Source organism: Camelus bactrianus, chromosome 1 (assembly GCF_048773025.1).
Source record: "Camelus bactrianus isolate YW-2024 breed Bactrian camel chromosome 1, ASM4877302v1, whole genome shotgun sequence".
Classification (NCBI taxonomy): domain Eukaryota; kingdom Metazoa; phylum Chordata; class Mammalia; order Artiodactyla; family Camelidae; genus Camelus; species Camelus bactrianus.
The window spans coordinates 83,150,319-83,170,547 of record NC_133539.1 but is presented as its reverse complement, the minus strand read 5'-3'; the positions used below and the strand labels follow the sequence as shown (position 1 = coordinate 83,170,547).

At 38.6% G+C, this 20,229-nt stretch overlaps 1 protein-coding gene and 1 long non-coding RNA gene across 13 annotated transcripts in view; one reads left to right on the top strand and one right to left on the bottom strand.

Moving 5' to 3' along the window:
• The window catches only part of LOC123616016 (uncharacterized), a 31,129-nt gene extending 28,974 nt beyond the window's left edge, over positions 1–2,155 (top strand). For both annotated transcript variants that reach the window (XR_006723877.2, XR_006723880.2), the window contains one exon: positions 1,234–2,155. This is a non-coding gene — a long non-coding RNA (uncharacterized LOC123616016). The remainder of the gene's footprint in view (positions 1–1,233) is intronic.
• A 5,862-nt stretch (positions 2,156–8,017) lies between these two features.
• The window catches only part of MECOM (MDS1 and EVI1 complex locus), a 528,132-nt gene continuing 515,920 nt past the window's right edge, over positions 8,018–20,229 (bottom strand). For 10 of the 11 annotated variants that reach the window (XM_074368088.1, XM_074368105.1, XM_074368097.1 and 7 more), the window contains 5 exons: positions 19,949–20,118; positions 17,823–17,967; positions 14,284–14,520; positions 13,278–13,461; positions 8,018–9,605 (listed from right to left, as the gene is read on the bottom strand). In XM_074368088.1, the coding sequence (XP_074224189.1) occupies positions 9,471–9,605; positions 13,278–13,461; positions 14,284–14,520; positions 17,823–17,967; positions 19,949–20,118 (871 nt within the window). In that variant the 3' untranslated portion in view covers positions 8,018–9,470. The remainder of the gene's footprint in view (positions 9,606–13,277; positions 13,462–14,283; positions 14,521–17,822; positions 17,968–19,948; positions 20,119–20,229) is intronic. The other variant, XM_074368128.1, reaches the window with a different exon arrangement.

Genomic DNA, 20,229 nt, shown 5'->3' with positions numbered 1-20,229 from the left:
AAATGTTAAGTAAACAATTATTCAGGTGGTATACAGATAGAGCAAAAATTGTGGCGAAAGCTACATTGTGAAAATCGGGAATAGCTGTTCTCACAGGAGGTCACACAGCTAGTTTGTGACAAAAATGAGAAAATTCCAGGTCTCTGACTCCACCTCTGTGCCCTCCCCATGTTGCTGTTGCTTTTCAGATCAAGCCCATGTGATAGTCCGGACCCTTCTAAGTGTGGACACGTTAAGGAGAGGAACTCCGCTTTCTAAAATTATTTTTTGTAATATCTTTGGACAGCATTTTAGGAAAAAATAAACAAAATGACCTGGTTACTACTTCTTAGTCAATTTTACAAAGTATTAGAACTTACTGGAAGAACATGGAGAGGGAATTACTGATTTTAAGTACCTGAAAAAACACTGAAGAAAATGTGACCCATTTAGCAGTGGCGGTAACAGCAGACACTAAATCAGCAATACTAGCAAAAGGGCGCTTATCTGTAAAGACCATGCTGAAGAACTTCAGAGCGAAATAATTCAAATCTTTATCTATTAGCCTGTGTATTTTGCTCAAAAGAGGTTTACAAAGCCACAGAGCTCACTGAATCTTATTTACACTGTCACATAGACCTGCTTATTAGAAGTTCTTCAGCAAGATTTCCAACTTATCCTTGTGTTATTTTAAAAAAATTTGTCAGTTGAAGACCTTAATCCTTACTTTGGGCCTTTTAGCAAGTGAATTTTTATGAAAGAATTGATCCTTGACAAAAACAAAGCAAAGACAACTAAACAAAATTCTGCACTCATCTCTCCACCTTACGGCCCCTTCTCCCATCCCAGGTCTGCTTCATCAGAAGCGGGTCCAGGTCGCTGCCATCGTCCCCTGCTTCATAAGCCCTGTCTCGCCCATGTGGAGAGTGCTTCAAATTAGTCCCCTTACCTTCTGCTTTCACCCTACTCTGCCCTCTTCAAAAACCATGGCCTCCGCTTGCTACCACGGAGGAAAGGATCAGACCCACTAATTCAAAATAATGCCACATGAAATCACTTAATATGTTACACCCCCCCCCCCAAATAATCCATTAGTAAGTTAGGAGAGTGCGACCGTCACAGACCAGGATGACTTCAGTCGTGAGGGTAGGGTGAGGAGATATTTTTTGACAAGGTCACGGCACTAGCTGGCTTTCTGCTAGCCTTGTTAATTCTGCTTCTTTTGGGGGTAACCTCTGATTCTTTGTTCTCCAGAATTATTTATCCTGATTGAGAGGTGCTGCCTACAAGAGATGATTGGAAGAAGCCAGATTTTTCTCCTGCAAGGAAATAATACAGAGAAAGAAAGTATTAAAAGTCAGCTTTGCCTTCTGAGATGTCAGATTAGGGGAGGGTTTTTACACAAGCTGCTTCAGATCACTTCCTTCTTCCTTATGAGAGCTCAACACCGTGCAGCTGGTTGGTTAAAGGAGCCCCACTTCTGCCGAGTAGTCAGAACTCCAAACTGAAGTGAAGCAACGCGAATCAACATGCAGGAAATGGGCACCGTAACTCTATTTTTATAATAAGTACAATGATTTTGTTGCTTTAAAGACGTGTTTTCTTTTCTTTCTGTTGAACAAAAAAACCCAAGTTCAAATAGGGTCCAGCGCTTATGGTGTCGGTGCTGATTCGGGCACACTCTGAGGCGCTCTAAGCCCTGAACGCGTGACGAAAACCCTTGCCCCCAGCTCCCCCGTGGAGCACTAGGATTGCGTCTCACTCCGCCCACACCCCACTCCACACCCTGAGGATGGGGCACGGGGAAGTGGCCCAGAAAGCAGACACTTGAGTCTGGGCTCCACATCAACTCTATGACTTTGGACCTTGGACAAAACCATCATTATTCTTTCCAGATCTCACTGTTGTCACCTACCTAGTGAGCAGTTGGGCCTCGTCCCACTCTCACAGTTGACGATCTGGAAGCATATATGTCGCTCTGTCAGACAAAACCTCTATTTGGTTTTCTTTTGTACTGTTTAATAATTTGGAAGAAATGTTTTCATTTGTTTTTATGTTTTTCTTATTTAAAAACATGTTAATTTTTAAATAATATAAAAATCTAGATAAGCAAAAAGAAGAAAACAAATTAAATTCACCCATAATCCTACTACCCAATAAAATGTTACAGTATATAGCCTCCAGCCATTTGCATTGTGATTGTTCAGTTAACAATATGCTGAGATTATCTACCCACGGACTTAACCACGGTCATGCCGGCATAGCACAGTTCACCTCACTGAGTCTTTTTTGTTTGACTTCTATGTTGATAAAATTTGTTTATTGTTATCCATGTTTAATGAACAGCCATGTATACAAATATTGGTGTATAATACTAATTAATGTCTTAGGGTGAATTCTCAGAATCAGGAGTCTCTTGCTCATGAGGTATGCTTACAAAAAGAAATACTTTTTTTTTAAACACAAGAGTAATTCATTATTGTTGAAAGCACTAAAATAAAAGTGTACATTATAAAAAGTTACTTTTTCCACTTCAGTCCTAGAGGTAACCATTGATAATGGTTCAGAGAACATCCATTGATTTAATAAAACACATAGACTAGACACAATGTCTGTCTTAGTTATGGGGAACACGACACAGATCACAGTAGACACTGCACCCATGGAGCTTAAGAATTTAGGAAGAGAAATCTTAAATTATCTATAAATATATACAATTACACGTTGTAATGGGTGCGCTGAACATGTCGTAAGTGATTTGATGAGCGAGTACAAGGAAACTACTTAATTTTCATGAATAAGTGGAGAATGTTTGAGACGCTATCAGGGAAAGTTTCTCTGAAGAAGTAAGATATAAGTTAAAATCTAAAGGGTAAGCTAATTTAGGCAACCAGGAATGTGGCAGCAGGGAGAGGTGGGGGGAGAGAGGTTCTGAACAGAGAATGAGACAAGAGGAAGTGTTCCAAGTTCACAGGGTACTATGTGCAAAGTCCTTGAAAGTGGAGTTGAATTTGGTGAGTGAAGGTAATAGAACACATGAGAAACAGGCAAGTGGGAACAGACTAAAGAGGCAGGCAAAAACTGGCTCACGCAGGGCCCTGGAGGCCATGATATAAATTCTAAAAATAATGGGAAATTTATTGGAGGCTTCCCCCATTAAACTAGTGTGTATGTCTAGCTTAGGTAGCCCCATGCCAGATGTGGTCTGTTGGCACCCAGCACCTTTCCCAGCATTCCTCTATATCACAGGGGCCTGGGTGCTTGAAAACAAAACCCCAGTCCCCAGACACCCTAGCCAGTTGGTTTCCAGTTCGGCACAGTGACAGGCATTGGTGGGAGGTGAGAAGGCAGCAGGAAGGCTGACTCCATCAGCAGCAGCCATGGTCCCACAGCTCCATGGTGAGGGCACAGGCTACTCCCTGCTCCCTGGTTTACATCCTTTTCTTCCTTTGCTTTTTCAGCCCTTCCAATGCTTTTGTGGTGCAACCCTTTGCATTCAATCCCTCTCTGCTTAAAATATTCAGAGTAGTTTCTGGTTTCCTTTCTAGACATTGACTTAATGTTTCTGATTTGGGCAAATACTTTAGTTTCTTACTCACCATGACTATTGCACATGCCCCCAAAGAAGTTTGCAAAACTCTTTTATGAATCAGTTCACTTTAATTCTGGGTAACACGTGGCTCCTTGGCTACAGTTTTATTGCCAGTCTTGGTATAGTCATCGGTAGGAGTCATAATTGAAGCACTTAAAAAAATATATAACAACAATCCTTATTTCAAGAATTCTTTGAAACAATTCTTCCTGTGAGGATTGTAAGTCCGATGTTCTAATTGAAACAGTTCTAATTTTGCAGGTACTAGTATGTTATCCTCTGATTACCTTCGACATTACCAAATTCTGTGTCCTGCCCTGAAAATACTGCCCCTTACATATATATGTTAGTCCTCCTGTCATACAGATGATGTGGATGTTTGTTTTTGCCCTCCATAATGTATGCCCACTTATTTGGGAGGAGTCTCTCAGTCTGGCTGCACGGGAACAGGCCTTTCCTGCCCCATACCTTCAGATGAGTTTAATGTTGTCTTGATCCAGTAGGATTTCAGGTAGAGCCAATTTCATACTCTGTCTCTAGAATTTCAGTCTAGACCCCGAATGACAAAAAATGCTGAACATAATGATAGTTGATTCATCTTGATAACAGCCTAAGGGGCTGTCTGTGGGTCTGGCTTTGCCTACCCACTGGTTCTGGGTCATGTTCTAGGTCTGGGTCCCCAGCTCTCTCTTTCACTGTTAAGAGCTCTCCTGTTATGCACCTGGTAATTTGCTTCTCTGAGTTGAAAAGAATTTGTTTCTTTCACCTTAAAGAACCATACAGACAGAGAGGGATTGAATTACATCTGTTGTTTTTAATTGGAGTAAAAAAATATATAGCATAAAATTATGATCTTAACTATACTAAGTGTACAATTCAGTAGTGGTAAGTGAATTCACATTGTTGTGCTTCCAATCTCTGGAACTCTTTTCATCTTGCAAACCTGAAATTCCATACCCATTAAACAACTCCCCATTCCTCCCTGCCCCCAAGCACTGGCAACCACCTTTCCGCTCTCTAGCTCTATGAACTTGACTATTCCAGGTGCCTCATACGGGTGGAATCACAGTATTTGTCTTTTTGTGACTAGCTTATTTCACTTAGCATAATGTCCTCAAAGTTTACCCGTATTGTAGCTTGTGTCAGAATGTTCTTTCTTTTTGAGGCAGTAATACTCCACTGTTTGTATATTACACATTTTGTTTATCTAATTCATTCATCAGTGGTCACCTGGGTTGCTTCTACTTCTTAGCTATTGTGAATAACGCTGCTACAAGCAGGAGTGTACAAAATCTCTTCGAGACTCTGCTTTCAATTCCTTTTGGATGTAAACCCAGAAGTGGACGCATGGGATCGTATGGTTATTCAAGTTTTGCTATCTCCAGGAACTGCCATACTGTTTTCCATACTGGCTGCACCATTTTACATTCCTAGCAACAGTGCACAAAGGTTCCGATTTCTCTACACTCTTGTCAGCACTTGTTATTTTCGGGAGGGTTTTTTTTTTTTTTTTTTTTTTTGGATAGTTGCCATCCTACATCCTTTTTCTAAATATTTTAAACATTTTCTAAATACTGCACCAAGGACAGTCTCATATTCAGAAATGAGTTATGTAAAATGTAATGAACAATTAAATACTAACCTAAATGTCTTGGGGAAGAGCTGGCTGGCTCTCTAAACTCTGGCGCTCCTGGACCTAGCCTATTGATTTTTTCCTTTACTCTTCCCGCTTCTCCCACAATCCTTCTGTTAAGAATTCTTTAAACCTGGAGAAAAAGAAAGAAGTGCACTTTTTAACTGTGCTTGCTTTCACGTTTGCTTTCTCTCACGGTGAGTCTGCTAACCATCTTAGAGAGGGTTTAAGTCATGTCATGTTAATAATTTCAAAATGTAGGTTTGGAGTGTATCTTTTTTTTTCTTTCTTTCAAAAAAGGATAAGGAGGAAACTCAAAAACCTGCTAAAAATTGCAAACAAGATGCCTCAGGCCCTTCCCTTATCGAGGAAGCATTTAGGATCTTTTAAAAACACTAGTGTTTTTCTTACTTGAGATAACCTGGATAGAAAAAGCCTGGGAACCAGTGCTTGGCGCTCACCTTTCAGACTCTTCACAGCCAAGACACAGACGCCTAACTGTCTCCCGGGCACATTTGCATCTCCAGCAGCCTTGCTCTCTGTGGGCACATATCCTTGGTTTGGAACATTCTTTTTTGGAGTTCTTTAGCTGCGCTTGAACCAGGAGGATTGGAGACGCTTGGCTAAGGGTGGGCTCAGGAGCCGGGCACCCCTGGATTCCCAGCCAGCCAGTCCCCAGTGGAGTGACTTTGAGTTAGGTTCTTCCATTCTCCGAGCTCCAGTTTCCTCATCTGTGAAACAGGAATAGTGCTTCCTGCCTGCAGGCCCACTGTGATGATTAACTGAGGTAATGAATGCACACATTCCCAGCATGACTTTGGTCTAACAAGCTGTTTAAAAACTGAATAATTCATTTTATTCATCTGGTACAGAAAAAAAAAATTGGTTAATGGTCATTATCTGAAAATAAGAGTTCCAGTGTACCTCTTCTTTGAATGTGTTTTCTTAGCTGTCCTTGAATTTTTTGAGAGCACTCAACAATTAGACCGGACGGCTCATGGTTTTCAAGGGCTGGGTTTTCCTTATTTTTCAAAGCTACATGTTTGTTCAAGAAATGTCTCTAACATTTTTTTCCAAAAAAGTCTATATCCACTTTTGTATACTCTAGAATGATCTCTGCTATGTCCTAAAAAGTTCTTCTTAGCACAGTGTTTGTGCATATGTCCACACACATATACACACATATATTTTATTAACTATCACCAAAATTATGAAGTGCCTCCATGTGGAGAACTTTAACCTAGTATTTCCAAAAATGTATTTTGATTTTCAGCACTCACAGACACCCAGGGCAGTAGCAGAAGAAGCAGGAATTATTACCCTGGTTTCACAGATGAGATTTTGAAAAGTATGTGACTTGCCTGAGACCTCAAAGCCACTAAAGTAATGGAGCCAGAGCTCAGACCCAGGCCTTCAGCTTCCAAATCCGATACTGTCCCCACCGCATCTCCCGGCCTCTCCACAGGGCCGCTGGGGAGATGGATGTAAAAGAAGGCAGAAATGTAAGGCTTGAAAGCCTCTTTGGAATTTGGAGGGGCCAAGCATTAGCAAACAACTGAACTGTCATGCTCAGATCTAACAAGAATTCAGTGGCGTTGAGAGCATTCGAATGGCTTCGGAATTTATAGGTATTTTCTCTACAACAAAGGAAAATGCACAGCACGTTCCAGACGCTCCTCCATTTTCTCAAATGTGTTGTTAAGTCTCAAGTACTAGATTCTTCTTCTTCCGTATAGGCCATATTTATAGCTTTAATATATTTTCTGAGTATTTCCTGGGCACACTTTAAAAATATCAATATTTATGCCCCATTTATTTAATTCCTATACTACTGACATTTAGAAAGGATGTGAGGAAGTTTCTCTCTGTATCTGGCATTGTGGTTAAGAATGAATAAATAAACAAATGAAGAAATTAGTCGGGATCTATTTCCACATGTCATACTTACTTAATCTGCAAGCCTTGTTAAAACCTCTACAGCCGGCCAAGTTGAAAGAACCATATCTAAAACAACTGGCATTGTATTTAAGGTGCAAAAATATATTCATAATTGCTTTCCCACCAGAGAATCTATCCTATGGAAATACCACTCCTCACATTCCAACCCCGTGTGTACATATGTGAACACATAGAAACAATTATGTGCGTGAAAACTAAAATGCCATTGTTTACACAAGCGAAAAGCAGAAAACATACATTTTCAACAAAACTGAAATGGTTGAAGGCATCATAGTAGATCAAACCCGATGGAATATGGAGCAACTGCTAAGTGATTGTCCTGAAGAATTTGTAGCAATGTGCAGCAATTTTTTTTTTTTGATAAAGAAAGAAAACTCAAACTCAAAATCACAACAAGCCTCTGAGTATCACTGTGAAAAAAATGATATTTTGCCTGTGGACAAAGACTTAAAAGGATCGTAGAAAAGTTAAAGTGTCCCTACCCTCTTGGAATCAGTTAACAGTATTTGGGTGATTAAAAACAAAAATAAGAAACAGAACACCTTTTAGCATGCACTACGTGACATCAAGAAGAAAAATTGTAGGATGCTCTGTCCTGAGACATGGAATGATACCAAGGACCATGTAGTGTTGCCCCTGAGCCCTGATTTGGCACCACAAGGAGAAAGTCCAGAACAAGGAGTGGGGGGTAAAGCCAAGGGCTACACTTCACGTCATCTCAAACTGTACACCACGTGCTGTGCTCCATGTCTCTGTCAGGGCGTCAAGGTCCCAGGCAGCCCATCCTTAAATCACGGGATCCCACAGGTAAAATTGCATGAGAAGGGGAAATATCACACAGTGGGAAAAATAACCATTTTTGTAAGTCTTTATTTTTTAGTTGCTCCTCCCATAGTAATGCACTGAAAGGCATAACAGTTTATATTGTACAAAGCATTTGAAGAAAGTACCTCAACTTGCCGATTATTCCAAAATGAGATTACAAACAAAAAGAAAACAAATCTGGTTCCTCAATAAAGGGCAAAATAACTGAATACAGTCTGTTATTTACGTCTCTCTTTTAACATAAGGTCTGGAACACTTCATTTTACAAATAGGATTAACATGAACATAACATCGCACAAGCTTGCAGACAACCAGCATAAAATATGGGGTACAGGTTTTTTAATCAGAAGAATCATGCTTTATGAAAGAAATTATAATCGTTTATACAATTGAATCAATTTCAGTATTACAAAAACTAAGTTGCATCTATTTGTATTTAGCTCATTAAGAAGGCAAACAAACAACAACAACAAAAAAAGGAATGTTAAGAAAAGCCAAAAGCCAAACACCACTTGGCACTCCCACACACAGGTCGAGTCACCTTGGTCCTTGAAATGCAGAAAGGGGTGTGCCTCATACGTCAGGAATTAGTGGCCGACTGGAACAGTGCTATTTTAATCAACAAACAATAGTTTGCCAACAAATAAATACATGATACACGCAACACACGCAAAAAAAATTAAACATTAAAAAACAGTGACATGATTGTCTAAAATTAAGATGTTATTACAAGGATTTGGCAAACCTTCTATTAGTGTAGTGGTACAGCGGTACTGTGATGAACAGGTCACCTCACTGACAGCCTCTCTGAGCGTTGAACAGCCATAGTTTACACTATACACATACCCTTTTTCCCTAGTTTTAAACAATGTACTTAAGAAGGCAAACGTTAATGGGAAACAAATACTCCTGTTATCAGTTTCTATAATAATCAAGTGTGCATTTCATCCAACTACTTCTGTCTTCAAAGGGTTAAATTACATAAACCTTTAACGAAGGAAAAAAAACAATTAAACCTGTAATTCAAAGCAACTGTTCCGAATCATGTGTCAGGTGATCTTGTAGAAAAAAAGAATTCAGTTCCTAAGGAGTGTTCATTCGTCTCAACGCCGCCATGTCCACTGCCCCCTCTCCCACCCGCCCCCCAGGGCTGGGTGAACCGGAAGACGCAGTCTGCCCAGCCAGTTTTTCATTGTTACTGAATCACTTTCCGTCGCATTGATCCTCCAGAAGTCAGCAGCTGCCTTTGCTGTGCAAAACAAAATATCGAGAATAAATAGTTTCTTTTTCTTTCTTTCTTTCTTTCTTTTTCTCTCTCTCTTTCTTTCTTTTTTTAAAATCATTCAGTTTAAGGTCCCCAGACTTTAAATGAGTGACCCTTCAGGTCTCTAAGGCATTCTGCTCAGCAGTCTTTTAAATAGTCCTGTGTGAAAGAGCCATGCTACTGCTGGACTTGGTCCCATCTGGTCGACCTTGGGAATGTCATACGTGGCTCAGGGACTGGATGGCGCTGGATTCCGCTGCAGCCCTGGCCATGCTGTGCCACACGTTGGAGGAACTGTGGGATGAAGAGTGGAGGGACTCCTTGTCGGACAATGATAGCATCATAGCATATGCCTGAGGTAAAGAGGAGAGACTTGGTAAACGGCATTTGAAAAACATCATTTTTAAGTCGAAGATGAGCACGGGTGCATGTTAGGAAGAGAAGGGACCCTGAGTGGGAGCATTGCTGGTGGGTGTGTTTGGAAAAGCACAGGGCATTTTTTGGTGTGTCCTAATGACGTGGTGTTAATGTTGACCTTCAGTGCCTTGAGGTCACAAAAGTGACACAATCTGCAGAATAAAAACTTAATTATTCTGTCTAGAATGTCAATAATGCCTCCATTAGGAAATAGGTGTCATCCCCCTTCCCAACCAGAAATACAATAACCATCCACCTACTGTTCATGCACATGTTCAACTCACCAAACGTACTACTCTATGCTTATGACTGAAACTGCAAACACAAAGAAAGGCCAGGCCAGCCTTGGCAGCACTGTGGTCTGGAGGAAACAGTCCACCCGACCCCTGTGCTTTGTAACTGAGAGCCTGCAGGTGAGAAGACTTGCCCAAAGTCACTCAACTGGATAGTGTTGGAAGCATATGTAAAACTCATTTCTGCCCAACTTTTAATCCAGTGTCCTTTTTCCAGTTCCCCTCCATGCTTGAAATGTTCAATGCTGACACCTAAAGACCTTGAAAGTCGAGGTAGATCAAGTTGGTGATACAAAAAAAAAAAAAAAAAAAACAAAAACACCTGAACACAAGACCCAACACAGTTCTAACCCCTGGGCTCCAGTACCTGCTGGAGCAGAAGGTGCACGGAGGCAATCTGTGAGGAAGTGCTCTTTCTTCCTTATCATCATGTCAAATTCTAAATAACTGCTCAGAGAGTCCTCCCATTTGCTGCCAAGTAAAATATTCAAATGAAATATTTGGTCTTGACTTGCGAGTGAACTTTTCACTGTTGATTTGCTATTGGTCTCATCCATTGCTAAACTTGCTTGTCAAAATGCTGCTGAAGTGGGATCATTAAAGTCCTGCCAAAGACATTCCACTGTCTGTAAACAAAGACAAAATGCCTCTGTTGTTAAGCAGAATTTCATCTCTGGGAGTCGTGCTGAGACATGTGGCCGGTCTGTGGTTTCTTCCGTAATCATGGCATTCAGTTAGAAAATCTGCCCTCGCGGGCTGATTTTGATCTGCTGGGTCATGGCTCTCAATGTACACATTTGACTTTTATGCATGCAGTCTGCCTTCTGGACCTCTACAGAATCTCCGCAGACACATAACAAGAGATTTCTTAAGCATCTACTCTCCTCCAGGAGAGTAGCACTGTGCGAGGTCCCAGGGAATCAAGGATAGATGAGAGTTCTTGTCCATTGTAGAGTTTAAAGTATGGGGGAAGTGACATTGAACTTGATCTACTCTAATTAATGTTCCCACGTTTAGAGATTAAGATAAAGAATACTCTGCAATGGATTTACCAAAACTCGTTCTGATATTTGGAAAGGGGAAAGGGGAAATGGAGTGCAGAGGAAATTTTGAAATCCTGAGTTGTAATTCTGGCTTCTAACCTGCCTCTATTCAACCAACTGTGTGACTTTGGGCAAGTTGCTTAACCTTTCAAGGTTACTTTCCTCATCTAAAATGTGGATAATAATTACAAAAACTTACCTCCAAGGGTTGTGGAGGAATCACAAGCACTAACTTACATGAAGTGCTTAGTTCAGTGTGCCTGATGTAAATTGTCCCTGTTTATCATGAAATTCATTTTTGCAGGATAGGATTTTTCAGGAAAATTCCATGCAGAAGGCAGCCACTGTTGTATTGGTCAACTATTTTGGATTCAATCGCCATAAAAATCTCAGAGTAAATATATGAGTTTTGAGCAAAACATCTGAATCTATTCAGATTCTAGAAAATGGTAAATATGGCATATCTGCCTTTTGGTAATCAAAGGAAATAAACATTTTCATGCACAAGGATCGGTGCCCAGCATATAACTGACAGTTGATAAGAACTGAATGAATGGAATGAAGAATCTCATGAAATAAAGTCAGTTTGCAAAAAGGCCTGACCATTTTCAAACTGAGATATATATATATATATATGTGTGTGTGTGTGTATGACATAATCAAGTAACAAAAATATGAGCTAGAATCGCAAAATGCTAGTATTTCCTGTGATGGTAGCTGTTAGCCCAGCTGGGCAGGGACTTCATATGTCAAAATGCTGACACTGAAATACCATTTCCACTATCTCTAGGTTCCCAGGTCCCTTTGTTTTCTGTCACTTGTGACAGTTTCAGGAATCTTCAGGTGTTGTGCCTTACAATGTCTTGTAATTTGGGATGGAATAATTAAAAGACTTCTTTTTAAATAGAAAGAAAACCTGGCTCCCCCAGTTCTCTGATCAACTAGGGAAGAAGAATGGGAAATCAAGAGTTGAAGAAATGTATGTTAGCCACCTCTTATGGCTGGTTCCAAGTGAAAATGAGATGTCTACTCTGGCCAAGTTACTTTTAATGTTAGAAATGGAAAAATTCATTTTTATCCCCACTGAATCATAGAGCAGGAAGGGTCTTAGACATCTCCATTCACCCCACTTTACAATGAGGAGACGGCGCCCAGAGCTGCGGAGTGATGGTCTCCAGCTCACGGAGCAGGGCAGCTCCGTTGCTGAGGCTGGCTGCTCTCACTTCAATTCAGAAAGAACATTTATCCTACCTGTTGCCATACATAATATCTTCAGACTTTATTGAATTTACTGATATTTTAAAATTTGTATTATCCCACTGGAATAACATTTTCCCCACTTTAGTTGAGATATAACCACATTTGCTGTGAAGACCAGCCCAAAACATCTCAGCCAAACAGGAAATTTCCAAATGTAGAAGTTAATACGGTCACATGGTTGGATATGTCAGGCCATCTCCAAAATGAACTCTGGATCAAACAATTAGAGCAAAGTGACCAAAGAATATGGTAACAACAAAAAGTTTCTTTCCTTTTTTTTTTTAATTGACCTCAATAAACAATCAGGTTGAATGCAGATGTCAAGCAGAAAGGATTGACTTCCCTTTTTTGTGAAAAAAGAACCGAGGCTCCTTTAATTGGTATTTATAGATCCTTAAGGGATTTATTTTGGTTACCATAGTGCTGATAGAATGCTGGAGGTCCCAATGAACTTGGGTACCATTCATTTATTCAGTCAATAAAAATGGATAGGTCTTATTTCCAGATTTGCCATCAAATTGCTGCAGACTTTTAGCAACTCATTTCATCTTTGATCCTCAGTTTACTCCTACATTCTATAATTAGATGACTTAGTAATTAACTGTATATAGTAAGAAACAAAAATAGTGGACAGAATTCACTTTGCAAAAATCTGAAAATACAATTAGGTTGACAAAAATTCTAGACACCAAGCAGTTAGAAAGTAATTCTGAAGTAGCATACAAACAGGTGCAAACAAACATTATAGACTCTCATACAGAAGGAAGGCAACTGCAAAGTAAAGGGCAGATTATTGGAGGTCAGGGTTTGTCACAGAAGTTTCTATGCAGAATGCAGTCATGTCAACTGCCATAGCGGTTACCTATTTTGGACTGGGTCATAGAGGAAAGACATGAACCTTTTGAGTAAAGCATCTGAACCTGCTCAGATTCTAGACCATTGCAAAGAACACCTGCCTTTGGTGTCAAAGGCACAATGTCATCATGCATCTCTACTGCAGGAAGGTCTGTACCTGTGATTTGGACTTTCTGTGTAACGGCTGTTTAAGTTCCTCTGGCACATGGGAAGCACTGAAAGAAGACACCTCAGCTTCAGTGTATTGATTATCTTCCATTTTCCTCATTTTGAGGCTATCTGTGAAGTGCCTGATATGATCTAGAGCAGAAAGTCCAGTTTTATATTCTTCCTCTTTATACCTAAAATGAACCAATGGGAAAGCACAGAGGGTTTTTTTTTTTCTTTTTCAGTTTGTTATCCACCCAAATCACTTTTCATTTGAGTTTATATACTTGTCAAACGTCATATTATATTTGCAATATAAAGTAACCCGCGTAAATTCTTGGGTTCTTTTAAAAAGCTTACAAATATTATATCTTATAAATAGATTTCTTTTAAGACTTTTCATAACTAAAGCAAGAGTATAGTTGAGATAAAGAATTAAAGTCAATGACATGTGAAGTCAGCAATGCAGTGGAGACAGAATTCATGCATTTATAATTTCCACTTAAAATAAAGCCAATTACGATGATATTCAGTTGGCATCAATTACCCATATGAAAATATAATATTCCCATCAATTTAGTTATTTGGGTATTTTTTCCCATTTAAAAATCTATCATCTGTAGAGATTCCATATATATATCAAATAAAGTGAGATTTATCTCAATAATTTTTGAACACTAACCCACCGGATAAATTGAATAAATTAATGTTGAAATCTCTATTTTAATTTGTTTTACAGGCAGAGTCTAAATAAATGATCGTGAACTTGTGTAATTTTCATTCACCCTTCCTACCTCAGGTTAATCAGAGTTCCACAGATACCGATGGATTTCTGTGCTTACAGATTATGTTGATGGCCACCTGATTTCCATTAATCCACTATGTATGTCTTGCTAATTCAAATTTAACTTTTATGATTTATTGTTCAGAAACTGCTTATCACCTGGAGTGTTGTGCTAAAGAAGGAACAGAGCAGCAGGAACTGTAACCCTCCGGGGACTACGCTTGCATCTCACCTCACTGGGGATGTCTTGCAACTCATCTCCAGGGCGCTGGTTTCTTCATAGTCATCCTCGGGGTTTCCTTCGTGTAAGTTACTTGTCACTGGTTCCTTTCCTGTCTTCCCAGGAATATCATTGTCTTCATCCTCCTCATCTAATAACACCTCATCTTCTACTTCTTCATCATCCAGTAAATCCGAATTTTGACTGGTCACCAAAGCCTTTTCATCTTTAAAGTGACTGCCATTCATTCTTTCAAAAGCATAAGAAGAAAGAGGTTCAGTTACTCATGTCATTTTTTTAAACAGGCAGTTAGCTTTAGTATCATGTCTTCCTAACAATTTAGATTCTTAACACTTCCAGAGCAAATTTTTATTGTTTATGCTTTTCATGGCAACCATGGGAAAATAACGTAACCTCACAAACAAGAAAATGAAGAAAGAAACTAATTATGTGATTATTCAGATTATGAATGGAGCCTTTGGCAGAACCAGGAAAACAATCCCAGTCTTCTAGTTCTTATCAGGCCTTTGCTTGATAAATGATACTGTTATATATGATATAAAAAGCACAGAAAGATTTTCTCTACATAACCTTACCTAATTATCATATAATTATGCACCATTGAAAAGGACAGATTTCTGGAAAACTCATATCCCTGAGCAACACTGCTGGAGCTTCAACACACATCCTTACAGTGAATCTAAGGGTTCAAAGAAAATGTGAAAGTAGATGTCAAGGGCCAACCAGCACTTGCTACTTCTAGGCGACATCGGTGGGATATGGCTCGTAAACACTCTACTCAAACGTGGAAGTACTGAGCGCTCATTCATTTGTACTTTGTTCAAATTATCCTTGATGGTTCGAGGGTTAAAAAAAAAATCACAGTTTTCCAGGATAATATTGGGGTGGGAAATGATATAAAAATGCAATTGTCCAAATATCTTTTGAAGCTTACTTAGCAAGCATGAAAATAAAATGATGGCAAAGAAGAATATTCTACTTAAAAAGTTCTTTGTGATAGTTTGGTCTGTGGTTGCAAGGATTACATTATGTGAAGAGTTTAATAACAGAAGTTCCCATGTAATACATTTGAGAGCATTTTTGAAACTATGACAAACTTTTTGGGCTTTAAAGTAAACATTAAAATAAATGTAAATGGAATTTAAGTTTCACTGTCAGATTTTAAAGTTGAAATTAAGCTACAAAATAATTATAAATGTTCTGACTATCTCTTCCTAACTTCTTCCTTTTAAAGACATGCGATCAGGGAAGTTAAGCCCTTGGCCAAGTACAGAGAGCTTGTTAGAAATTAAGCCATCACAGGAATTCAGGTGTCTGATTCCTGGGCCATTCAGAATCTTTCTATTTTGTCTTGCTTTTTTATGTATTTACAAATTCAGAAAACTTGTTGAGACTGCTAAATTATTGTTATAGTCATGTACAATTTTCACATTTAATGTAACTATTTTTCAGACTGTGGAAAATCAGGTACCAGTAATACCCCCCCATCACTTTCCAACATTAAAAAAAAAAGGGTATCATTTAATATTTAGATTTCCCAAGGCATAAAAATACATAAAGAAAACAGTCCTGGGTGTGACAGATGCACATAGTAAAAATTCATTTGACCAGAAAAAGTCATCTCATCGTTTAGTTTTTTTTTATACAGCCTGTCTCTTAACCTCTTTTATCAAAGAATGATGAAAACATGTTTTGCACAGACATAAATTATTAGTTTCCAGTTACACTGCCAACTTGCTAGCTTGAATGGATCAAAATTGTTATTTTTAAAAAATGAAAGAAAAAGTAGAAGAACAAAAGAGTGCATGGATGAAAACCAAAAGTAACAAAGCCAACGTGATTAAGAAAACCTATTTGTTAATTATGCTTTCAAATGTGGCAATTTATGGGGGATATATTATTCATCAAAAGTAGTCTGATAGGAGTTGAGGGGAGAAAAGTTAGATGACTCAGTCTTCTTACTTCTATGCTGTTTAGACATGTTGAAACCAGATGTTGGGCTACATGGTTCACAAACCTTGACTAAGGGCTCAGAATCTGAACAGGCATCTCAGAACACAAATGGTGCTTTTTGTTCGATATTTCTTATTTGCAGCATATACTTACTTATATTGTCCTTACTACTTTGTACTTCTGATTAGCTGCCCCATCTTTCTCTCTCTCTCAACCCCCCCCTCCACAATACACACACACATACACATACACACACAAATGAGTGAGCAGAGGGAAAGATACATCCAATTGCACAAAGTTGTAGTTTTTATCAGACTTCTTTGAGGCTGGGAAGAGTCATAGCAGATATTCTCCCCTTGTTCCCTTATAGACACTTCTATACAAGTTGAAGAAGAGAAGTGTTTATATATTTTTACATTATCTTGGAAAATAATGTTTATTTGATACTTGCCTTAATGGAAAAACTATCTAAAATAATTAACTTTGACTTTTAATACCATCAAAAATAGAGGACATGAACAATAACACTTGTGTGATAAGAGCTTTCATTAATTAATTTCAATTACATTAAAACTTTCATTGCAGCATCCTAATTTAATAGGCCATTGGACAGTTATGGTCAGAAAAACATAGGTCTCAATATTAGATATTTAATTATAACTTATAGATAAGAAAAATTAAATCTAGTAGTTTTGGTAAAATAAAGTCTCATTTACATCATATTAAAATATAAAGTACTAGATAAGTGTTAATTAGGATCATCAGCATTAAAAGTTTGTCTTTGTAAATTTATGCCACACATGCTTGGTGTTGATAATGACAAGAGGAAACCAGGTCACTAAAAACAGGGACAATCACACTCACTGAAACAAATATGTCAGAATTAAATGCGGACCCACTTGAAAGCATATAAGGGAGTAACAGAATCTTACTAGGAAGTCACAAATGTTTTCTAAAAAAGGTATTTGGATGACACTCAAAAGTATTTTATATGTAAATATTTATATATATAAATTTAGATATACAAATACATAAACAAATACATATTGATACTATATAGTCACATAATATATAGTCACATACTATCTGTATACATTATAGATCATATATGATATAATAGTAACTCTATTATATACCAGATATATATGATATATAATAGTAACCACTGATTCAGCTGAACCCCTATGGTGGTTTTCCCTTCTACCTGGCAAGATTCGATAAAATATTCTAATTAGTTATCAAGAGAAGAGGAACAGAATACTGGTGAAAGTGTGGACTCTGGAACCAGACAGCCCAGGCTGAATCCCATTTATTACTTATGTGGCCTTGATGTCTCCATTCCTTCACTGACAAAATCACACAATAACTGTCACTATTTCATAGGATTATTAGGATAGTTAAGTCAATTAACTCATATCATGTACTTCGGAGAACATCTGGTATTTAATCTGCACTAAATACCAGCCACCGATGGTAGGAGTAACAGCTGTATTCTAAAAGGGAGGACAGCAAGGGCATTCGAAAACGTTCATTTCAGAAATCATTAAATTTAAAACAGAGAAAAACCCCAGCTTTACCTCTCCTCTGTGTTCCGGGGAGACTGGCCGCTGTGGTTGCTGTCCCCAATGAAATTTCGGATTTCTGTGAAGTAAGCATCTTCCTTGTCATCGAGAATCGCACCCGTGCTTTCCAGCTCAGAATGAGGCGACGATGTTGCTGTACCTGACAGGAGACAAAGCCTTCGTTGAAAAAGACTGTTATTTATATGGCAGCTTATTTTGAATCCCACACCTTCTTCATTTGATCAGTGTCGTTTCCTAAAACAGGCTCTTTCGAACATCAATACAGACAGCTTTCGGAGGTCAAGGTCTTCCCAATTTTACCATCGTGCTCAGGCCAATGGCAGTGCCTTGGGGAATATTTTGAACCATTGAATTCATGAGGCACAGTCTTTTGAAGATGCTGTTTCTCCCACTAGCTCCCTCCTATTCCCACTGTGACACGGGAACATTTGTATTCGTAGAATGGGAATAGAGGATGAGGCAAATGATAGAGAGGTCTTAAACAATCCTGCCAGAAGAAACTGTATACCCAGTCCCGGTTGCAGTCAGTATGTAGTTACTGCCCCTGTGCTAAAGTATGTTACCAAAAAAGACTGAAAGCACGCTGGAAATACTGCACTCTGATTTGGCGGACTAAGCCACGGAGAGACTCAGAACACACCAGCCCAGAGATGCGCGTGCTACCGTATTAAAAGGACAATCTTGGATCTAGGCATTACAGAACGCTCTTCGGCTTCCTTTCCTATAAAACTGGAATCGAAATGTCTGTGTCACAAGATTGTTTCAAAGTTTTCATAAATTTACAAATTATAAACACTTTCTAATATGTGGTCAATCTTTACACTTTTGCTTCATGCTGTTAATCTTGTCCACAAAATATCCACAGTTTAATAAGTTGAGGTGACAAAAAACGAGAGGTTAGAACACCCCTCAGCTTCATGAAGTTATAATCTGGACCAACAAATAAGTATTCAGCTTTGACATGTTATATCTTTAACTTATTTAATCTTTTTCTGAGATAATTTTAACTGAAACAATTATAGGAGCATACTATAAGGATGTACACAGAAGATGTAGCTACTTTTGTATATTGGATTAAAGTTCTGTCTCTAAAACATGCTATTTTTAAACCATGATCATTTGATTTTTAACTTTAAGGGAAACAACCAGTATTTAGTTCATCCAAAATCATAAGCAATGTGCCTGTACAGTACAGAAAGAATTAATAATTAAATAATTTCCTGAAGTAAAGATTATTACTTTGTATAAATCTAACCTTTTTCTCTTTTTAAAATCTTTTGTCCTGAACTCCATGCACAACCCCTTCCCTCACCCCCAAGTCATTTCCTTTATTCTCTAGAAACAGGTTGTGGCTACATAGGTCGGTGTCCCCCACACACATGCTAGCTGGTAAATATTAGCAAATGGCTTATATTTAAGCTTAATGGCTTAATATAAGCAAATGGCTTATATTATCTAACTATTAGAAGCCAAAGGCAAGAAACCTACCATGTCTTCTAACTATGTGCCAGTAGGTCTGGGTTAAGGGAAGGCTAGTTTTTTGCCACTTTTAATTTAATACTACGTCAAAATTTGTGACTAAAACCACACTCCACTATCATTTGCTATGGGTTATTTTGGTCATGTCGACAATCTTCTGTTACTAATCTCTAAAACGTTCCCCTGGAGAGGCTCTCTGAACTGCAGGTCTTCTGCAGAAGCAGCCATGGTTTCTAGGTTAATAAGCAGAGAGTGGCATTCTGGGGCTCCACTCTGGACTTCCTGCCATGCGGGGGCCACAGTCTGTGCCAGGAGGTGGAAAGATTGCTCCCTGCAATTTAGAAAATCTTGATTCATAAGTCTCCTGTGATTTCGGGTTATGGTTCTCTTTGCTTGAGACTGCCCTTTGGGATGAATCCAGGAGAATATAAAATCATCCAAATAAGGCCCTGAGTTGTATATTATTCAACGATCACATCATTCACAGCACTCCAAAATCTCAAGGGAATCGTGCTGCAAATTTTCACAATAGGATCTGATTCTCGCATCAAAGTGCAACGACAGAAGACAGATCACAACTGTCTTTTAAAATAAGAAAAATAAGCCACCTTCTTTTCCTCATCACACAAGTGATTACCTACCAGACATGTTCCCATTCTCGTGTTTCTTTAGGTGTCTGTCTAAGTTGGTTTGTTGACCAAAACACCTATCACATAAGTGACACTTAAAGGGCTTCTCCTTATTGTGGATGTTGCGAACGTGCCGCTGCAGGTTAGAAGATATGCTGAATGATCTGTCACAGTATTTGCATCTGAAAAATAAACACAGAGAAAATATTTGCAAGCAAATCAAAAGACGTTTCTCAAGACTAGTAAATGAGATCTCTGAAATTATCACGCATAAAAGAACACTGCAGAGAAAA